At 42.0% G+C, this 22,107-nt stretch overlaps 1 protein-coding gene across 6 annotated transcripts; it reads right to left on the bottom strand.

The window, feature by feature from the left end:
- Positions 1-1,080: 1,080 nt before the first annotated feature.
- Positions 1,081-20,791, bottom strand: PRPF18 (pre-mRNA processing factor 18). Of its 6 annotated transcripts, none has more exons than XR_012629120.1 (12): positions 20,699-20,788; positions 19,542-19,619; positions 19,390-19,416; positions 16,510-16,614; positions 14,049-14,162; positions 12,128-12,274; positions 10,338-10,406; positions 9,148-9,288; positions 8,596-8,667; positions 5,479-5,634; positions 4,587-4,666; positions 1,081-1,759 (listed from the first exon to the last, which is right to left on the bottom strand). XR_012629120.1 is itself a non-coding variant. In XM_074869813.1 (12 exons), the coding sequence occupies exons 5-12, from the start codon at positions 16,528-16,530 to the stop codon at positions 1,679-1,681; spliced, it is 801 nt and encodes a 266-aa protein (XP_074725914.1). In that variant the 5' UTR covers positions 16,531-16,614; positions 19,390-19,416; positions 19,542-19,619; positions 19,691-19,768; positions 20,699-20,791; the 3' UTR covers positions 1,081-1,678. The 6 variants fall into 6 exon arrangements, 5 of the variants coding, with proteins under 5 accessions (XP_074725914.1, XP_074725912.1, XP_074725910.1 ...); XM_074869813.1 differs by lacking the exon at positions 4,587-4,666 and adding an exon at positions 19,691-19,768 and having other exon boundaries at positions 20,699-20,791; XM_074869811.1 differs by lacking the exons at positions 4,587-4,666; positions 19,390-19,416 and adding an exon at positions 19,691-19,768 and having other exon boundaries at positions 20,699-20,791.
- Positions 20,792-22,107: the final 1,316 nt, after the last annotated feature.

Below are 22,107 nucleotides of genomic sequence, written 5' to 3'. Positions count from 1 at the left end.
CTCATTTTTATTACTTCTAAACTGTTTAAGCTCTTGACATCTTCTCTGGGGTCAGACACTCCAGACTGAAAAACTCCTGTGTCCCAAGAGGCACTTCAGAATCTGGAGAGTCTCCAGGAGAACCTGAAGTTCCTGAGGACACTCCTCCAAACCCACTGCCAGCACAAATCCCCCCCAGCATGTCTCACTGTGCCATGGGGCAATACCCATGGGAGACAGGCAACTCCTTCAGAAGAGGGGACCAGTTCCTGTCCCACACTTCCAGTCAAGGTGAGGACTTGGACAAACAATACACTGGAATATTGACCCATTTCTTCAGGAAACGTGTACCAGGCCTACCGCAGCGGCAGCTCAATGGTTACAAGTCCAGGATGCCCACAGGCATCAGAAGTATCACAAGACCTGCTGCCTCACAGGGGTGGTCACGGAATACCAGATTCAAATACCTGCCCGAATCCAACCCCCAGCAGCCAGGACCAGACCCTCCCCTCTCCACTGACTGCACAGAAGGGGCCTCTCCAGAGGCAGAGGAGTGGGCTCTGCATCAGCTCTACTGGATCTGCGGGGCCAGACAGATGCGAGGTCTGGATTCTCACAGGTGTGGGTAGAGGCAGTTATTAGCAGCCACTGCAACGGTCAGTGATTTGTTTTGAGCTTCACCATGGGTCCTAGAAAGGTCTCCTTAAGAGAAGGACCAGTTTAATACTGTTGCAGAGGTACCACTGTTCTTGTAATTAAAAAAAAGCACATTATTTCAGCCTAAGACTTTGAACCTGCACCACTAAGAAAGTTTCAATATTTCACTGTTTAAGCAGAATTACACATCATCATTTCTGTGCGTTCCCTCACCATTCCCAGTCAAGACACACAATGGTAAAGATTTGTGGCTGCTAGAAATACTGTTCATGGTCATGGGAGGTCCTAATTATTTTCTCTGCAATGCCCAGCAGACTGAAATTTTCTCCAGATGTATAAGAATGGGATTTGAAAGTCTCAAGAGCCATAAGATTACTTCCCCCAAGCCCCAAAGGCTTATATTAAAAATGTTGTTACCAAAAAAAAAAAGCCAAATCAGATGCATTCAAGATCAAAAACTCTGCACTGAGGCTGGCTGTATTTTTCAGCTGAAACATATATAAACTTTTTTTTTTTCTCTCCTGATAAATACCACATGAAAGATTAGCCAATAAAGTCTTCATATTTACAGAAATAACCAAGATTCAGATTCAACTGCTTCTCTCTAATCATCTCCCCACATCGGTCTCCAATGGGAAAGCAGCCAAAAGAGCTCCACATATGCTCCTTGCAGGGCTGAGTCTCACCTAAAACTCTAAGATATGGGAAACAGTTCAGTCTGTATGCTTGCCTGAATATCAAACTGAAATAAAAGCAAGGGTCATGTTCACTGTCCCCTGGTCATTGTCCTGGTCATAATCCCTTTAAAAAAAAAAGACCCTCTGCTGCATCTTGTATGTGCTCAGCATAAAGCATAGATTTAAAAAGAAATCTAAATAAACGGGGCTTGTAAAAAGGAAGCTGTAGAAAATCTGCTGCTTGATGCTTTTTCACAAAGCCCACCCTAGGTTCCTGTTGGTGTTTAACCACAAACTCCGTCTCTTCAATCCTCTCTGAGTCTTGGAGATCAAAATATGAGTCACGCCTTGGACACTGCAGAGCCTCATAAAGCGTTGTACTCCACACATTTCGATGGGTCTGTTGGGAAGTGCTTCTGGCAAATGGTCATGAGCCTCTTCAGCCCCTAGGAATTAACAAAACAAGGACAATTCTGTAATAAAAAACGCAGCTGTCAAACAAACTTAACAGTCTGCAGTCTTTTTAAGCTTAACAAGAAGAATTCAAGACAAACAGCTGCTATTTTGGGTTTTTTTTTTTTAATTTGGTTGTTTTTCCAGTTTTTAAGTTTTATGAACCTTTCTGCTGCAAAGTGACAAGTTATCTCCAATATTAGAGGAGTCTGTGGCATAACCAAAGCGACCACAGATTCAGTCCCCCATGACAGATACATAGCGAAGGATCACAGTAATGCTTTAATCCCTCTTCACCACTGTGGGAGAAAACAATACTATCACCAGAAAAGATATTTAAAAGAAACCTGAATATTAAAAGTTATTTTATAGAACAAAAAGCAATTTCTGACATCAAAACAAGCTTCACAGCTACAAGAACTGAACAATTTTCTTGGAGGAGAGATGCCATTCCTTCCCATGATGGCACCACACCTGACGTACACCATGGAGGCAAACTGAAATAATCAAGAAGAAAGGCAGAATGTAAACTTTTCAGTTCTTTCAAGGCATCAATTGCCAAAATCCAACATGACAGAAATCCTGTGATTATTTTCTTTCGAGTCATGCATAAAAGTCTAAAAAAAGAAAGAAAACTGCTGTGGTGGTAGTATAATTTAGAAGTGACATTGTAGTCTAAGATGGCAGTTATGTGCCTGTCATTAGATACTCGTCATGGAAGGCAGAAAAGAAGGGAAGGGGAAGAAGGGAAAAATGATTCAACAGAGGATGCTTTGGCCTTTTCAATGCAGGCCAGTGCAGGAAAATATGTCCTGGCACCATAATGACTCCTTGTTTGGGATGTTACGATCCCAGGTTCATTGTAAATCAGAAGTATGTTAGCTTGATGTAACTGCTGGTGCACAGATAATATTCTGTGCTCCAGTTTGAACCAGACTAGCTAAGACCTGCTATTTACAGCCAGCGCAGAGAACATACATGTTTAAAGCCAACTTTGTCTTGGCACTTCAGTAAGTTGTGTAATTCAGAAGCACAGATATGAAATTCACAGTGGGAAGATGAACACAGAGATTTCTTTGACCAACAGATGTAGCCTCAGAAGCAGAGAAAGGACAAACCAGGGAATTCATATACAGCAGCAGTTCTCAACCTGTGGTCCATGGACCCCTATGGGGCCGCGATGTCATCACAGGGGGCCCACAAAGGCTTAAAGCAGGGGTGGGGAACATCCAGCCCAGAAACATTCGGTCTGTCCCACGGCAAGCACCGCATCTCCTTTTCCCACAGCCCCCTCCCCTCAATGCTCCTCTCATACTCGAGCCCCCCCCGCCGCCTCCCCCTGCCTGCCCTGACGCACTAGTATATTTGGTGCTAGTATAGTTGGTGGGACTCACTTTAACTAGGCAGTTTTTCTGCTAAAGACACTTTCTTAACCCAATGGCCCTCTTTAGGGACACAACAGGGCTGAAGTCTGTTCCTCCAAGTGGTGGCCCTGGACCCGTAAACAAAAATATATGGTGACTGAACATAGACAAACAAGGGTGGAGGTAAGAAGAATTGTAATAACTTTTCATCAAATTTTAATGTAAAAGTTGGCACCAAATCGGGAATTAAGACATCAAAATACCATAAAATGGGCCATTTGAGCAAGAAGAGTGTTGATACTATTATTTTAAATTCATATGGAATCATTGCTATAAAGATATTATAATAGGAGTGTGTGCAATAACAGATTAACTTATTTCCCCTTCTCTCCAAATTTGAAGACCCTTCATGAGAAAATCAAAATAAATATCTGATGCAGTCTAGTGCTTTAAATCTTGAATTAAGTCTTGGTGGTCCGCAGCTGTACTGGGTCTGGCTGAGTCGGAATTGGTTTTCCGCTGTAGCAGCCCTCATGGTGCTGTGTTTTATGTTGGAGCTGGCAGGGTGTTGATAGCACACTGGTGTTGTGGCTACTGCTGAGTAGTGCTTACACAGCATCAAGGCTCTCTCTGACATTTCCCCCCCCACAGTGGGACGGGGTGGGCAAGATCTTAGGAGGGGACACAACCAGGACAGCTGACCCGAACTGACCAAAGGGATATTCCAGACCATATGACGTCTGCTCAGTATAAAGCTGGGAGAAAGGAGGAAGGGGGTGGGGTCACCCTTGGTCCTCCGAGGCAACCACTACGCGTATTGGAGCCCTGCTTCCTGAGAAGGGCCGACATCGCCTGTTCATGGGAAGTAGAGAATAAATCTGTTTTCTCTTTTTTTGCTTCCGCGCGCGGACCTTTGCTTCGCTTTGCTTATATTAAAACTACTTTTGTTTTACCCACAAGGGTTGGTTTTTTTTTTCCTATCTTATTTTCTTTCCCCTCTTTGCCCTGTTGAGACAAAAAAGGGGAAAGGGGGGAAGTGATAGAGCAACTTGGTGGGTACCTGGCATTTAGCCAAGGTCAAACCACCACAGCAGCCACAAAAGGTATTTAAAGGGGGTCCGTGGTGAAGGAAAGGTTTGAGAACCCCTGATATACAATGCATCTTCCACAAGGTATGTTAAGAGAGCAAGCAATACTACAGAGTAGAGATCTTTCTGCCAGAAGAGTGGCAACTGGACACATCGGCCAATTATTCACCAGAATTGGAGAAAGAGCATTATGGCCATGCTGAGGCCCACATCAATCTTCCTTCAGAGTCCAAATCACTTTTTTAACACAGACTAATAACAAAATTTAGTTTAACATAAGCTATTTCATCCATTAAATACTTCCAAGCAAGTATGACACTAACTGGAGCCTGGCTCTAAAGATGCATAATCCACATGCCAGTTTTCACCTTTGATTTGTTGGCTCTGTAAGTGTCTGGAGCTCCCTCCGACTTCACGATGATATTTTCTCAGGTTATGACATTAAAAACTACAGTTGAAGAGAAACCAAAGGTTATATTTGTAGCCCCGATAAAGAGACTCAATTTAGAAGAGGAAGTTGCATTTTGCAAGCAATCTACTTGCAGACATCTGCAGAGGTTGAAAAGCAACAGGAGTCCTTCTGCTGCAGCAGGAAGACATTTACATAAACCTCCTCTGCCAGAAGCTCTGAGCTCCATGATGCTGCTCTGGAGGCTTCAGAGTTAAGCCAGAAGGTCTTTATCTCAATGAAACTGCAACAGGCAAGAGGCAAATACATTTAACAATACAAGGAGAGAAGACTTGTTTCCTCAGACCTGTCCACCCACTATGCTGAAAGGTCAAAGAAAACCACCACTGCTACTAATTCCACAACCAAAAGTTCACAACATGAGTATGAATATGCACAGGAGGAACTAAACCTGGAATTTTGAGCCCACACCGTTAAACATGTTTGAAAAATGAATGCATTTATCTAGTTGCAGAAATAGACAGAAGGAGCGCATTTCACATTACAAAATTTCATGCATGTTGTTAAAACCATGAGTTAAGCAGTGAAGGAACTCAAGAGGAATAAAGCATGTCTTCACAGCTACTTTGGTGTTCATACAGGACCACAATAGTTAAGATGCAGAAAAATCCATCAGATTGTTCCTAGCCCAGCACTGAAAAGCCTTCAGGTCCAGGATGAGCTTGATCCAAACTAAGGCAACTGTCCATTTCTAGGACCTTTTTACATCACCAGTAACTGTGAAACCAATATTTCTCAAAAATTGCCTAACTTCAAAAGCGAATCTGTTGGATTTCCCAAGCTAACATTACCTGAATATACTTCCTTTGAGTTTCATCGTTGAGAACGTGGGCTACGTGCTTAGAAAAAATCTTCTCACGACCCGTTCGAGCGTGGATGCCAACCATAGTGACACCAATGGGCCAGGGAGCGTTTCCAATAGCCATCTGAAGATAGGCATCGTTTGCCTGAAGGAGTACAGTGCACGCACACTTAGCAAAACACAAAGGGCATCAGAAAGCAGAGCATTTTTGCATTGCGAGATACAACACCACCTCATATTCCAGCCTCTCTGAATCGGGTTTCATTGCACAATATTAACCAATTTTACAACACACCTTCCTAACGTGATTACTGTTTCTGCTGAACTCTGAGGGAAGCAAGGACAAGCATCCTGGCTTGTATTAGAAATAGTGTGACCAGCAGAAGTAGGGAGGTGATAGTCCCCCTGTGCTCTGCACTGGTGAGGCCACACCTGGAGTATTGTGTCCAGTTTTGGGCACCTCAATATGAGAGAGATATCGAGATGCTGGAGCGAGTGCAGAGGAGGGCAACGAAGCTGGTGAAGGGCCTGGAGAATAAATCCTATAAGGAGCGATTGAAGGAGCTGGGACTGTTCAGTTTGAGGAGGAGAAGGCTGAGGGGAGACCTCATCACTCTCTACACCTACCTGAAAGGACATTGTAGAGAGGTTGGTGCTGGTCTCTTCTCACAGGTGATTAGTGACAGAACAAGGGGGAACGGCTTTCAACTCCCACAGGGGAGGTTCAGACTGGACATTAGGAAAAAATGTTTCACCGAAAGAGTGGTCAGACAGTGGAATAGGCTGCCCAGGGAGGGGGTGGATTCACCATCCCTGGATGTGTTTAAGGGTCAGTTGGATGAGATGTTGGGGGATATGGTGTAGGGGAGAACTTTGCAGAGTCAGGCTGATGGTTGGACTCGATGATCCCAAAGTCTTTTACAACCTGAATGATTCTGTAATTCTGACTATGGATTTTACCTATAGGGTAATGAAAGAAAGCACTGCATAAGGCAGTCTAATATTGATTAAAACTAAAGTTTTCTGGGAGTACTTTCAACACAGCCTTCTCAGGTTCCCATAAGCTTTTCTGCTGTAATCCCCTCTACAACCCTTGCTGTTTTGGTTGCAGACTAGACCAGGGAGCCTTCTCAGGGGGAGAAGTGAGCTTCCAATGAGGCTGAGAACCAGCTCTCTACAGAACTGGGTTAAATAAGCACATTTGTAACAATGTTTACAAACAGAGCAGTACAGTAGCAGCAGTAAATGAATATGAAATTTCCCAGTCCAGATAGCAGATCCCATTTCTTAACATAAAGCTGTACCAGACAACATCCCTGAGGAAAAACAGGGATAAAACTTGAAAGGGAAAATGAATAGAAATTAAGACAGAAAGGAAGAGAAGTACAGAGCTTAAAAAAAAGCATGACAACTGAGAACCAGGAAGCGAGGGGAACAGACACGTACATGCAATTACAGAAACAGCTTCAATGAGGACTTGGAGCAGGACATTTCACCACTGTCAGCGAGCAGCTACAAGGCTCACTGATAAACAGAGTTCATTTATCATCTCCCACTTAGAGACTAAACAATAAGAAGTGGCAATCATGACCAGTGGGTGTAGTTTCTTCCCAACTGGTGCTGAGCAATTTGAGAGGTGAATAATGAACAAGGCAGGGGGTTGCAGACAGAGCTGAGTGAACCAGAAGAAGGGACTTAATCTTCACCTACGTGAGGCAGAATCTGAACAGTCTTAGTCAAATATCTACTTGCTGACTAGAATATAGTTTTGTGATGAAACACAGCATGTGAACATGCAATTAAAGACCCTTCCCAGACTGTCACAACAGGGTTAATTAAGGTTGAGTGGACAACTTGCATTCTGGCATTTGCCTACTGTCACGTGTTCATTCCAAAATTAAAATCTTTTGACCATTTCATCTAACAAAGCAGTAAGAATTTGTGGCTGACAGTATTCACTAGGCTGTACAAAGTAAAAAAGCACAGAAGACAACAGCAGGCAGAAAGAGAAAAGTCTCTTAGGAAGCAAAATGGAAAAGGATATGAGTATCTTTAAAAGCACAAGGCTCATTAGCCTAATTTTAAAAAAAACCCAAAAGTTCCAAGTGTGTACTCAATCCCCCCTTCAAACCAGTCCGTGAAGTTTACATGAAGCCAAGCACCTCCTGGAGAGAGGAGCACAGCTGACTAACCCATGAGATAAGACCACATTCCCGCACACTCACTGCTTTGTTCGGGAAGGCATCGGGAAGGGAATTTCAGCATAATGATGATGACCAAAAGAAAAAAAATGCCCCAAAACAAAACCCTACTATCAAAAATCCCACGCTTTTACTTCTACTGTCAAATGATTTGGATTAAACTTGCCTTAGGCCGTCTAAAGTTTTTTCAATAAGAAAAGCAGGTTCGCTTGATTACTCGACAAATTATCCCAAGTCCTCATAAGAATAAGAAGAAATACTAGAAATTTAAAGGCAAAACACAGCTCAATTTCCTCTGCATACACAAGTTGCTTAAGCAAATGCTATCGGTATTTGAGTTTCACTTCTGAAAGCAGCTACAAACAAAACCTAACACTGCCTTTGATCTTGTGTGCCAAAGTACTTGTACCTCCTCCAGTGAGCAGACTTTGTCCAAAAAAATTTTCATGAACTTACCTCAACCTTACCAGGCCAGCTAATGTGAGCATACCGAAGAAAAGGAAGAGTGTCTCATATTCAGTAACTCAGTTCACCTCAATTAATTCCTAATTAATTAATCAACACCCTATTACTATTAATTCAATACCTTCATTTAACCTTACAATATCAGGTTTCCCACACAGGATTCCTCTGCAACTTAATATAACTATCTCTGAGAAAAATTCCCCTCGTGTTTGCAAAAGTCTGCAGTCTCACCAATCTCAAGAGATCTTCTGACAGGCTGCGGATCAAACAGTACCTGGAGCCTAACCTTTAGTAGCCATTTTTCATTTTGTTAGAATATACGTTGTGGGTACTTCCAGCTACGTATCTTCAAAATGCAAAATGGGAAACATTGAAGTAATAAACTCAATCTATTAGAATCAGACAACCTGAACATGCCAGAAGAGTGCAAACAAACATACCTTCACATATTCTCTTTGCAACATGAATTTAATAATATCCGTTATTGATTCTTTGATGTCTGCAGGAAGTGTCTACAGGAGAAGAGAAGGGGGGGGAAAAAAAAAAAAAGAAACCTTTACTTCAGAATAGCAGCTCAGGAAAATCATCCTACTCAGCATTTACTCAAAGTTCAGCACCTACCCTAGCTTGAGGACTTTAACAAAGGAAAACATCTTTGTTATTTAGATGAAGGATCTGAAGTGGTTACACCTAGTAGCTAGTGGCAAAGTGCAAAACACAATCCCAATTCTCTACCATGTTTTCAACCCAGTGAACAGGTGATAATACAGCAACACCTGGAAAAGCAACAGGGAGGCAGAAGAATTCACTGGTCAAGATAAAAAGGTCAGAACTGGGAGTTATAGGCTCTCAACACAGAAACCCTGACCAAGTCATCCTCTCTTCTTCAGTGAAAATAACATTACCTTAGGAAAGGGCACTAACTACTGGGTACTTTGAAAGCAGAAGTTAAAGTGAGCCTGACAGGATAATGACATCAGAAAGCAATTCACCCTTTTCCGAAGTTTTCTGAAGAGTGGCCTCAGGTACGATTCTGTCTGCTTTTGAGTGGCACTGTTCAGCTTCCCCTGTACTCCCCGCTTCACATAGTCTTCTCTGGCATTCAGCTCCTTAGCCCAAACTCCAAGAAGAAACTGTACAAGGAACAAGTAAATTTATGTGATAGTGCCATCTAGTGACTTCTTCGGCAAAACATCTGGGAGCAGCGGTTTAAGCCACCAAGGCAAAATGAGTTTTTTTGAGAAATCTGACTTAAGAAGGCAAGAAGCCTCTTTCAGAAGGATGGGCAAGGACAGATAAGAACAACCCTCCCATCATAAAAACATGCGGGCGAGGGGGCAGCATGTATTGAAAGGTGTGTACAAAAAACCCCCAAGGAAACAACAGTGTTCCTCAGTAGAAGATACTGATGTTTCAGGGCAATTTTTGTGAAAGAGCCTAAGGAATGGTGAAGATCACAATGAAAATTCAACACATCAGAAGGAAAACATGTCAAATGTACCTTCTCTCCACCTGGAAAACAATTTTGAGCTTTCCTTGATTGCCCAGCCCAAACTATATTAAAATGCCAATGTATCTTATATACCCAAATGAAAGCTTCAGCTCTTGCTGTGACTTCTGATCATCACAACAGTTACACAGGAACCAGCTGACTCAAATGAGAGGCAATACAGGCTTCTTGCCAGGAAACAAGGAAACAATTTCCTACTATCCACTTGAACCTGTTTCCTTAGCAAAGCCAGTGGACTTCCTTTAAAATTCTCTGATTTCACATAACAGTACCTGATGACATTTCATTTCAGCTTGCACTGTTCCTGGGGACGGGAGGCAGGGACTCCCCAGAAGTTTTTCATGCCACAGTAGTACACAGAAGCGACTACGTACAACTGCCTCAATTATCATACGGAAATCAAAACCATATTTATTTTGTCTGGAAAAGCAGGACCAGATTTTGAAGAACGCTGCTCTCTCCACAGCTCTTGCCCAGGTCTAGAAGTCACTATTGTGACTAATCGAGGCTGTGGAGCGCCAAGCATTTAAAAAAACTCACATCTTAAGCATAACATGTGAGTTTTTCCTCTCCAAGCAGCTGAAACCATCCCTTCTATTCACAAAATGTACCTGCATGATAGTAAAAAATATGACACAGCTACAGAACAATTAATCTATTAGAGTTTGTTACCTTCAAGAACTTCGTTATGATGTCCATATCGTAGTGATCATCACCCCGTCCTAAGGATTCTCCCAAAGCCTAGAACAGAAGAAGAAAAGGCAATTATTTTTACATTGTCTAGAAGTTTGCCACCACCACCACAGCAGAGCATGAGTCACTGCATCACAAACTGTAATAAACTGCACCAGTAATCCCAAACACTAGTTAGGAAATGGAGTGAAACAGCTATATATGCTACTAAGATTCATTAATCTATTAAAAACATTTAAGGCAAAAAGTCAATATGATTATTTCTGAAAAGTCAATGCAACAGTAATTTTTCATTCATGAACTACTAAACTATTGGCATAATCAGCAGCTGTCTGACAGCACTGTACTAAGGGGAACTGCGGGTGCACTACATTTTTTGAGATCCCCAAAGCCATCAATTAACCTATTTCAATGCTCTGACGTACTGGGGCTTTTTACCATTTCATTTAATTCTAACTGTGAAATTGAGAGAACAAATCTAAAAAAAAAAAAACCTCAAACACAACACAAAAACACCAAAAAACCCCCAGCAGCATGCTCTAACACTCCAGCTTCCTGCCGAAACCTCAAAAGCTGTTAATACTAGCAGCAATTTTTAGAAACATTTTCCAGTAGGTATAGTTGGACTTATAAAGTATTTCTATCATCCTCACATTTGCAAAGTGAGTTTTATTTTAAAAAAATCTCCTAGATTTGGAACCCAACTCAGTGTAACCCTTTATGCTCAAGGGAATGCAGTTAAAGTAGCATAAAATTAAGACTGCAGTGTCTTCAAACTTTTCAGAAAAAGATTACTTTCATGGCTCAAACCAAGCCTGCCCTACTACCCCAAAAAGGGAGTATTTTGAGAACAGATTGATAAAATGCAGCCCCATTACAACTGATGTCCATTCTGGCACTACAGTTATTTTCAACCAGAACCCCTGATACCCTAACAAAAAAAAAAACAAAACAAAACAAAAAAAAAATCAAAGACCATCTCCTAATAATGATGTATTCACTTAAGCTTTCAGTTATAAATCAGATTAATCCTTTTGGAGGGATGTTATGAAGATTAACTCCAGCAAATAGTTTTGAAGATTAAGGGTAGAAGTCTTCAGCTCAAGTTAATGTGCTTTTCAAAACATTACCCTAAAATACCAGGTCCTGAATGCATGTCATGGCACTCATTCTTCGCTCACTTACGCAAATACCATGGTATTCTGTCAGAACACAGTAGCCATTTGCACTGAAGTTTCTGGGACACATCATCTCTGCATTTCTTCTATTTCCTGTGATCTACCTACTTCTGATGTCCACTTCTTTTTTTATCCTGGATGTTTTTATATCAAACATTCTTTCTGAGTGTCTATTTTTTCAGAGTCCATCTTTCTTGCATAGGGAAAATTCATCGGTACTAAGCTTATTATCCTCTCAAATACACATGGAAAGGCTTTAGAATTTATGACCAGGTAATGTATTTTTATTAAATACTCTACTTCCAAACTCCTTGCAGAGGGAATCTGAACTGTATCACTTTCTCTGCGGGGAACTCCTGCCCCCTTTTTGATGAAGTGTTGTAAACAAAGACCTCTTGAATTTTCATGTCTACTGTAGACACCTACGGTGCAACTCAAGGCTTAGAAACCTAAATTTCCTAACAGAGCATACTTCAGAATGCCTAAGTCAGATGTTGAAAACAAGATAACTTTGCCTAGACAATCCTGAAGCTTTCTCACAACAATATACTACATTTAAAATCCCTTACTTAAAATCTACCCATCACATACTTCTAATTCTTCAATAGTAGTATTCTCCTCATGGACTTTCAAGTCATTCTGTGAGTCATCATCTCCTGCTTCTTGGCCGCCTACAATTTCATTCAGGTACTGCTGGTCAATCTTATCCAAAGCAGCCTTCAGGTCATTTCTCAGGCCCTAGAAAAGATAAGAAATTACTAATTTACAAAAAAACTCAAGTAAATAAAAGCAGTTCAGTACTATCACTGTGACCATCCAACTTCTGTTTAAGAAAAGCCAAATTCTGTAAAACATGCATAAGGGTTTAGCTTTGTTGTCTGAATTTAAACTGAATACAAAGAACAGTTTCTGGATTGCTTCAGCACTTAAGAAAAAGCAGGTGCATGAACTTCTGCAATGTTCATACCTATGAAAAATACTCTTTACCATGTTTTCACCAGAAAAGCATGGAGGACTGAATCAACTTCTAGGACTTTCTTCAAGACGTTTTCTCCAAGCAGTGCACTGAACCACCCCAAAACAGAAAACAGACCACAACCATCATCATCTCTACAAGTCTTCACATATGCCCTGAAAAAAGCTGTAAGGAACGTTCACTCCTTCAGTACTATCACATAAAATATTTATGTAGTTTCCCCCTTTATTACCAATGATTTAAACATAGCAGAATGGTTTATACAGATTAAGTGTTTAAAACCCCCTACTCTAGAATAAGTGATTAAAAAAAAAAAATCAGAATCCGTTTCAAACCATAGATATAAAGTTAAGAGCTGCTTTTAAACAGAACAAGAAACTCGGCTTAGTCACAGCTAGAGGACTTGCATTCTTATCTTGAGACATAAAATACAAAGCTCTACAAAGGAGTATGACATTTCTTACCCTAAGATAAATTCAGCCACTCCACTGGGAATACTTATGCATAGTTATTTCCCCTCTTTCATCAGACTTGACTGTCTGGACCGTTTCTATTAATCATTTAGTAGTCTAAAAATGTCTGAACCACAAACTGGTCATAGTGACTATCTACATTTTAAGCAGCATGTGACAACAGGAGTGACCGGAACACGTAACACAAAAATCCAACACAATCCTATTTATGAGCTCACTATTTGCTAATACTCCCACTACTGTCGAAGTCACTGAAGGAGAAAGCTTTCACTAGCAGAATTTTTTTTTTTAAACCTTCAGATACGTTTATCTTTTTTTAAAAGACTTGAACAGGCAAAGGCTTTCCTTTTCTGAGCAGTCCCAGCAAAGCCATTTCAAATAATTCAGTTTGCCACGAATTAGGGAAGAAAATCCAAATTGTCACTGTCTTAGCTGGGCTGCAAATTTGGTTAACAGTGAATGCAAAACAAACTCCAACTGCATCTCCACACTTAACTGATCAATTCCTAAGACAAAAGGAATAAATCAGTTAACTATACATCTTTTAGTCATTTTTGGAATCGATGGTTACTTTAAAGGTAAGGGGGGGAAAATGAAGTTTCCGTAACAAGTTATAACTCTGGAGCCAAGGAATTTGAAAAAATATTTACATACCAGAAAGACAGGATGCAGTCCTCCTCTCACATACCTGTACCTTCTCAGAGATGTGTATAATCACAGGCTAGTTTGAACAGTAAAGGACTGTCTTCTGTGCCGGTTACAAAGCAGATGACAGCACAGGCTGGGGTATTAGTGACACCTGGAGGCCCCTTGTTAAGTGAAAAGGGCCTAGAAGGTTTCCAGGGTTGCACTGTCTAACATAAGGAATTGTAATTGTGCACAAAACTATGACATTTAACATACTTTCTCAGGCAATGAGACAGAGCAGGTATTTCCCTCTGCTCTGTACTACCCCTCCCTCCTGAAAATTAACAGTTACAGCAACTGATTTTCAGTCACTTTCATAGGGCTCCTCACTGGTTATCCCACCACAAATAAGTAACTAATAGCTAGCCAGTGTTACCTTGTTCACTTCAGGTGCAAGAATTTCTATCTTCCTCAGACGTTGAAATGCGTCATAATCTGTTTCTCCAAAGAGTCTGATCGGCTCACCTCTCTCTCGTAACCTCCTGATAACCTGAAAAGAATCAAAGCATTCCCTTACGCAAACTCATAAAGGAAGCAAAATAAAATCCAGGACAGATTTATTTACTTTGCTTAGAATAACAAGCTGAGCTGGACTGGAGAGGAAATAGCAGTATTTTAAGCAGTAGAAAAATGTTTCAGACACTTTACAATCTAAATATAAAATTCCCACGGTATTTCAGTGAAAGGTCATTCCAAACAGCACCGATCTAAATTTTGCATAAAATCCCAAGCTGTTTAGTATACCTTAACTTCTTCCTGCTCTGACTTGCTCAAGCAGATACACAAAAATCATCCCTCTGGCAAAGCTTAAAAACTGTTTTCAAAAATCAGAAAGGAACTTGACGATAATCTCTCTCACCTACCTGTCCAGTGCAGTAAAAATACTCCCTCCTAGGCTGCAGGTTGTCCCAGCACATCTGCAAGACTGATTTGCTGAGAATTCTCATCCTTAAGCTTTGGCAAATATTAAGTCCCATAATCTAATGTGATAGTTACTTTAAAACTAGATATAAGCAAGGTATAACATCCTCTTCCCTTGACTGATTTGCAGTCATGGGCAGAGCCAAAAACTGAACTTTATTCTCCAGATTCACAGAATCACTTGAGTTGAAAGAGACCCTTGGGATCATCAAGTCCAACCATCAGCCTGACTCTACAAAGTTCTCCCCTACACCATACCCCCAACATCTCATCCAAATGACCCTCAAACACATCCAGGGATGGTGACTCCACCACCTCCCTGGGCAGCCTATTCCACTGTCTGACCACTCTTTTGGTGAAACATTTTTTCCTAATGTCCAGTGTCTCCTGTTGGAGTTGAAAGCCATTCCCCCTTGTTCTGTCACTAATCACCTGTGAGAAGAGACCAGCACCAACCTCTCTACAGTGTCCTTTCAGGTAGGTGTAGAGAGTGATGAGGTCTCCCCTCAGCCTTCTCCTCCTCAAACTAAACAGTCCCAGCTCCTTCAATCTCTCCTCATAGGATTTATTCTCCAGGCCCTTCACCAGCTTCGTTGCCCTCCTCTGCACTTGCTCCAGCATCTCGATATCTCTCTCATATTGAGGTGCCCAAAACTGGACACAATACTCCAGGTGTGGCCTCACCAGTGCAGAGCACAGGGGGTGCTCTTCTGCTGGTCACACTATTTCTAATACAAGCCAGGATGCCGTTGGCTTTCTTGGCCACCTGGGCACACTGCTGGCTCATGTTCAGTTGCTTGTCAATTAGAACCCCCAGACTCCTTATCTCATGCATTGTTTCTAAATTTCTTTATACTTACCATTAATCATTTAGTGTACCAGGCAATAGGCTTATTGAGCTATGAATCACCATGCAATACTTTGGTGATCAAGAGAAAGATTTACACTTCATTCCATGCCATCACTTCATTATACCAACAGAGTGGCTGGACAAGAAGAAACTAAATGAATTGAGACATTCATTCATTCGTTTATTCAGTTCAAGCATCCTGATGTGTGTTGGCAAGCATCTGACTTGCAAATGTATCACAAAACCAGGGGTGGCTAGAGTGCTGGCACAGCAACACCTAAACCTCAACCAAAACACAAGCCCAAGTAGATCCACAGCAGGGAGACATGACACGGGACATACAGACCAAACCTCAAACCAAACACAAAACCAGCAGCCCACATTACAAGTCCTGTGATACGCTCGCTGTAAAAAACAGTAAGTATCTTGCAAAATTAAGGGGACATGTGACATCCCTGGATGATCTCAGCTGTGAATGTCAGTATTTCCAAGATTAGAATTTATTCTATGATTCTGAACTTCTTGCTTCTCTTCTGTTTTGAGGTATAGATCTGTTTGTGAACTCACACTCACATAGGTATTTTTATCCTCAGAAAGGACAAAGAACACATCAGCTGCTCTGGCTTCAGGATTTTTTCTTCTAGAAGTCAAAGTGAACTTATAAAACTTAAGTTTCTAAATTTGGGTTCAGAGCAATGAGCTTCAAAGAAAAGAAGCTGAGGGAGAAGATCTTGGAAGAAGTCAGCACGCCACCTTCAGTATTATCCAAGAATCAGGGTACTACTTTAGAAGTCATCTGAAAGAGCTGTAAAATGTTATAGAGCATCTGTGCAAATCCATATGACAAAGAAGCTCTACCCATCTGTACCTCCCTATGCATTCAATTGGACAGCAGATCCTTGATGAGCAAAGATGATCACTAATTGCTGACTGTAAAAATGGAGGCTTATTATTTAATACAAACTGCCACAGAAAATACAGTTCACTGGAAAAAATAGCCCTAACAAGAAATTTCAGATGCATTTGCTGTAAACTTAAGTAGTCTGTTGATGAAGACAGCTTTTACCTCCTGTCTGGAAAGGGTCATTGGTAACTTTTCTTCTGCCAGTTCGAGTTCCAGCACTGGATTTGATGAAGTCAGTGGTTTCTCCTCCTCCTCTTGCTGTTGTACCTACATTTAACAGACATAATTACTAATGTGCCCATGGAAATAAACCTGTATCTTGACAGCAGTGTAAAAACACAGGAACTCTAGAACACAGATTATAATATGACAATATAAATTTTTAGTTTTGTAGCTTTTATTGTCTAGAATTGAATTTCACAGAACAATAAAAGCTTTTAAAAGTACCAGTATTTAACTAACAGTTCTGCATGTGGCAGGAAGCAGTCTCAACAGCTAAGGGAAAGGACAATTGCTAAAGTTTGGCAATCACTTTAGCAGGCAGATATCAGCACTGGTGCCAAAAATAGCAAATCCACCCCTCTGCCTGTTGATTCCTGCCCCTGCTCTATCCTCCTTACCAATGCAAAAGCATTTGCATTGCTATGTGATGAACCAGATGGGGGAAATCATTCAAACAGAAAATAATCTGGCAAACAGAAAGACAGGTACTTTTCCCAGCCCATTTAACCTCCTCATCCAGCTCACCAGGCATAGCACATACACGGACACAAGGGCAGAAATGAAAACCCAAGGGCAGGGAGAGAGTGGGGCTGCTTCTTTCGGTGGCAGTGTCAGCTTAAAATATTTTTTATCTACAGCTTCAGCGAGCTGAGTACAATTAGCAGTGATCCATAGCTTCTGTTGGGTTTTGAGAGGTGCTTGTTAAAAGTAACACATCTTTCTAACAAGCTTGCCATTGTTTCTTGCAGGTTAAAAAAAAAAAGATACCTACAACTCCTCACAGGGATAGGATCTCATTAACAACTCCTCTGAACCTAAAAGAGGGTCCCTGAATCAAACAGAGCTTTCCTCCTTCATTACTCAATATTTTAATAATGCAAACCAACTCTGATCAAAGTAACTTTGAGACAGCAGTCATGTTAACTACAGTTCCCTTTATAAGCTCAAATTTGACACTTCTGACAGCATGAGCAGATGGTTGTTGGTAATATTCCTGTAATAAGGAAACATTTCCAGTACTCACATCTTGTTTTTTCCTAGATTCCTTATTAGAATTTATTTCCTTTCCGTAGTTTCTAAAAGGGAAACGCTCCACTTAATCCTACAGCACCCTGTAGCATGCTCCATGCACGGGCAGTACATTGTCATTTCCAGTCTGTATTCGGGTTGATCAGTTGCATGAATGTACTAGACAGATTTTTTGAAAGAAGCTTTTCTATTCTTTCAGGTCAATGTGCCAGTCTTGCATTCACATGTCAGTATGACTCCATGTGGATGTAAGAATCCACCCCAGTGGCTCCAGCTACAGGATTCAGCCATAAATCTATATTCAATGCTATACTAGCAAACACAGAAATCAATCCTACAACCACAGGTGTTTGGAACAAGCAAGGGAAGGACATCAGCGCTTAACACATAAAGGGAGGGGAAAAATAAAACTAAATAAAATCAATGCAGGAAAGGGGGAATTGACAGGGACAGAAAATATGGAAGAACTGTGTAAATATATATAAAGAAATACACTCCCATGGCAGAAGGATACATACAAATTTTAACTTACAAAACATTCTTGAAATCATAAAGAGACAGCAGCATTGGGGGAAAGGATTTGATCCATTCTGTCAGCATGACTCCAAGTTACAAGCGAAATCTTTACCACAGTTACTTTAGTTTCAGTGCTTTCTTTTTCAAGCAAGTCAAATTATTACAACTTATTAAGTCTAAGCAAAGCAAACACACACCTGAATTTAAAAAGAAATCAGTCTATATTCTACATCTCATTAACACAGTAAAGATCAAATGCAGAAATCTGGGAGGCTCTAAAAAGGTACTAAATTTAACAAAGCAACTTATTTTAAAACCGTTTTCAGGATAACATTTCAAACCAAAACAGCAGCAGCACAGATAACGGCAATTTAACCACCATGTAAGGTTCTGAAGAACTCAAGCTAATGCTCAAAGAGCATCACATGGTCATTTCCACTTGGAAGAGCGACTGGATTCACAGAACACTTTCTCATGATTATATGCTGCATGTTCCGAGAATCGTTTGGCATTGATGTTCAAATATCCTATAAACAGATCAAGGTTTCAGAATAAGTCACTAACTGGGTAAAGTTCAGTTGAAAACACAAGCTCCTATTTGTGTCCAGTAACAGCAAACAAGATTACGAGCCTCTATCTTCCACAAGAGAATGCATACCCCATCCCGTACACGTACAATCAGGCAGGCAGGCAGACGCACACACTAGTAAGAGAAAACAACATTCTTTCCATTTCAGTAAACTATTTCTCTGACACTGTTACAAGGCAAACAAAGCCTTCCAGATCACTCATTTGTTTCAAAATGCGCTCCTCGCTACCAATTGTTTTCTGACATTTTGCCAGCAAGAAAACAAATGCTGTTGTTGCACTCTTTCAATGCTGGGTGGTCGATGGCCAAAAACCAAATACAAATACATACAGTATGAAAGTTGGCAGATATTTTTAATATGCGCCCACGCTATACTGATTTCTTTTGGACATTTTGACAAGACCACGAAAATTATCCGAATTTATCAATTTTTATCAATAATTTATCTAAAATTATCCAAATATATCAATTTTTTTTCTGATGGGGGGGAGGTGGCTATATCAGATCCAGTGTTCATGCCTAACAGCACAATTTAAAAAGAAAGACAAGCTTCGACCCCAAGCCACTTCATGCTTTCCACAAAAAATTAAATAAAAGAAATAAAAGCCAAACCATAACACAAACGTAAGTAGCTGTATATCATGCATATCTTTTCCTGCATTGAAAATGGGTTTGGAAATTCATACCTCTCCAGGTGGCTTCTCATTTACAGGCTAATGTATAACATTAACAGATTGAACAAAGAACAACAATTATCATTAACAACATTTATACTGTTGATAATAAAATGTAGACTTCAAAGTAAGCATACACATTCCTGGCAGAACAATTACCATACCTTGTAGCCGCATCTCTGAAAGTAGGCCTCCTCTTCTTTTTTAGCTAACTCACTGCGTTTAAAATATTTCTTACTTCCCTAAAAGAGAGGAAAACTGTTAAGAGTTTACAGTTTCACATACTTGGCAAAAATGGCTCGAACTTCCTTACTTGATTTGGTGAATTCAGCTACATTCTTGCATAGAGATTGCTACATTGTCCTGTAAAGGGAACTAGTTGGAAGCACCTCTGAAAATCAGCAATATAGAGTAACTTTGCAGCATATATGTATAAGCAGACTTAAAAGTACATTGTGTTCACCAGCACTTTAAAAAAACATGTTCTTTTTCATGTAAGGCCATGGTACTCGTTAGCATAAAGCTTCAATTCAGACGTACACAAAGTCCAGGTTGGAGTACAGAAAAGTTGTTTAAATAAATCATAAAAAACATGCTATTTTACACTAAATCAGAGCATTTTGTAAGCTTGCTTGGTGCACCTATGTAGAAACATGTTTGATAAGACCTTCCACACACATAACAGCTGGCAGCTGTGGTCACCCTGAACCATTTCCCCTGATAAATACTATTACTTCTTTCTTCATACTTTGTTGGCCTGACCACCAACATCCTCTGATCACAGCTCCCCACTTCAACCACTAACGCCAAAATCAAAACTCAGACATCCACGAAAGCACTCTGCTTTACTATGGGTGTTTTTAAGCAAACACACTCAGCACACACATAGCCCTCTGTAACCCTACTATGACTATGAACAGAACACAGCAGGGCTGAGAAAAAGGAACCACAGATCGCTCACCAAAGGCCGCACAGATTTCTCTCATTCCTCAGTGCCTGAAACAAATAACTAAGCCAACTCCCAAAGGCGCATAGCAAGGCCCTGCTTCTGCACCCCCAATTTTCCACTGCCCCCAAGCCCAAACTCCTCTGGAGTCCTCCCCTAATCCCATCCTGGGCCACTCCTGCTCCTCTTTCCCAACCCTGGACGATCCCCCACCCCCCCCAAACCCCACCCCGGGCAGCTCCGGATCCCCTTTCCCGAGCCCCTGTCCCAGGCCGCTTCCTCTCCCCTTCGCCGGACCCATCCCGGGCCGCCTCCGCCTTAGGCCGCTCCCCCCCGCCCAGGGGGACTCCTGGGCCCCATCCCGGCCACCCTCACCCCTACGAGCTCCTTCTCCTCCAGCTGCTGCCGTTTCCGGCTGATCTCCCGCTTCAGGATGTCCATGGCGCCCTCAGCCACTGCCGCCGCCGGAAGTAGCGGAGCAAAACAATGGCGTCACTTCCGGACGCCCGCGCCGGCAGCCGGGCCGCGAGGCCGCGCTCCCTCACAGCGCCCCCTGGTGGCTGGGAGGAGCGATGGAGGTGGTGGCCATAGGGGGCGATAGGGGGCGACAGTGGCGACAGAGTGTGCACAGGCTGAACTGTGAGGGCTCAGCTGCCCGGGGGTGCGTGGGGCTGGTCAGTGGGCCCAGGGATGGCATCGTGGGTGTCAGTCTCTTCTCCCAAGTAACAAGCGATAGGATGAGAGGAAACAGCCTCAAGGTGCACCAGGGGAGGTTTAGATTGGATATTAGGAAAAATGTCCTCACTGAAAGGGTTGTCAAGCATTGGAACAGGCTGCCCAGGGAAGGGGTTGAGTCACCACCCCTGGAGGTATTTAAGAGAGATGGAGATGTGGCACTTAGGGACACGGTTTAGTGGTGGACTTGGCAGTGTTAGGTTTACAGTTCCACACGATCATCTTAAAGGTCTTTTCCAACCTAAATAATTCTGCGTTGCTACGAGGCTTGTCACTGGCCCCAAGGAGCATGTGGGCCCGGCCATACGAGGGTGCAGCTGCCACACAGGAGGGCCAGATGCCTCCTCAGCTGCTCCTGGCATGGGTGAGTCCCTGCCACCAGCTGGTGCACTCGGGGAGGCTTAACAACACCCCAAGGGAAATCAGAACTGTTTCACTGACTCCTACATGCCCTCAGGCAAAGCTACACCTGTGAACAGTGTAGGGTTTAATTGCAGGGCACTCTCAAGTACCCCGCTCCTTCCCCAGGTGCTGGTGTTAAAAATCACCCAAGAGATGGGAAAGGTTTGTGCTCCCTGTCCCCTGTGATGCCTGTGCACCTGAGGCAGCACGTTGAAATTTCACTGTGATGCCTGGTTTCTGCTTTCTTCAGGCCTAGAGGACTGAGGTAGCTGCTAAGGACTGAGCTCCTTAGGGTGTATATCCTGGAAGTAAAAACTGCTACTTTTGTTAGCTTGAGTCCTTGTCACCAGGCATACAACATTTGTGACATAGGTAATAACACAAAGAAATCTCTTGTTTTGCTTATTTACCTGGTTTTGTCCAGCAATTTCCATCCTGCGGCTTGTAAACTCCAAGAGGTCCAGAAAAAGCTTTGAAGAATGAGTAAGAACAGCCAGTTCTCACTCAGCTTAAATTCATCAGGGCTACACCTTTGCTGGAAACGAAGGGCACCGAACAGTGAAGGGTGAAAGTCACGTAACTTCAGCTCCTCTGTTTTCCTTAGGAGCAGCCTGGCTGGTAGCAGCACCTCTGTCTCCTCTAGTCTC

The sequence above is a fragment of the Strix uralensis genome, chromosome 5 (assembly GCF_047716275.1).
Source record: "Strix uralensis isolate ZFMK-TIS-50842 chromosome 5, bStrUra1, whole genome shotgun sequence".
Lineage (NCBI taxonomy): Eukaryota > Metazoa > Chordata > Aves > Strigiformes > Strigidae > Strix > Strix uralensis.
Note: the sequence above shows the minus strand (reverse complement) of the source record. Positions and strands in the feature narration are given on the sequence as shown.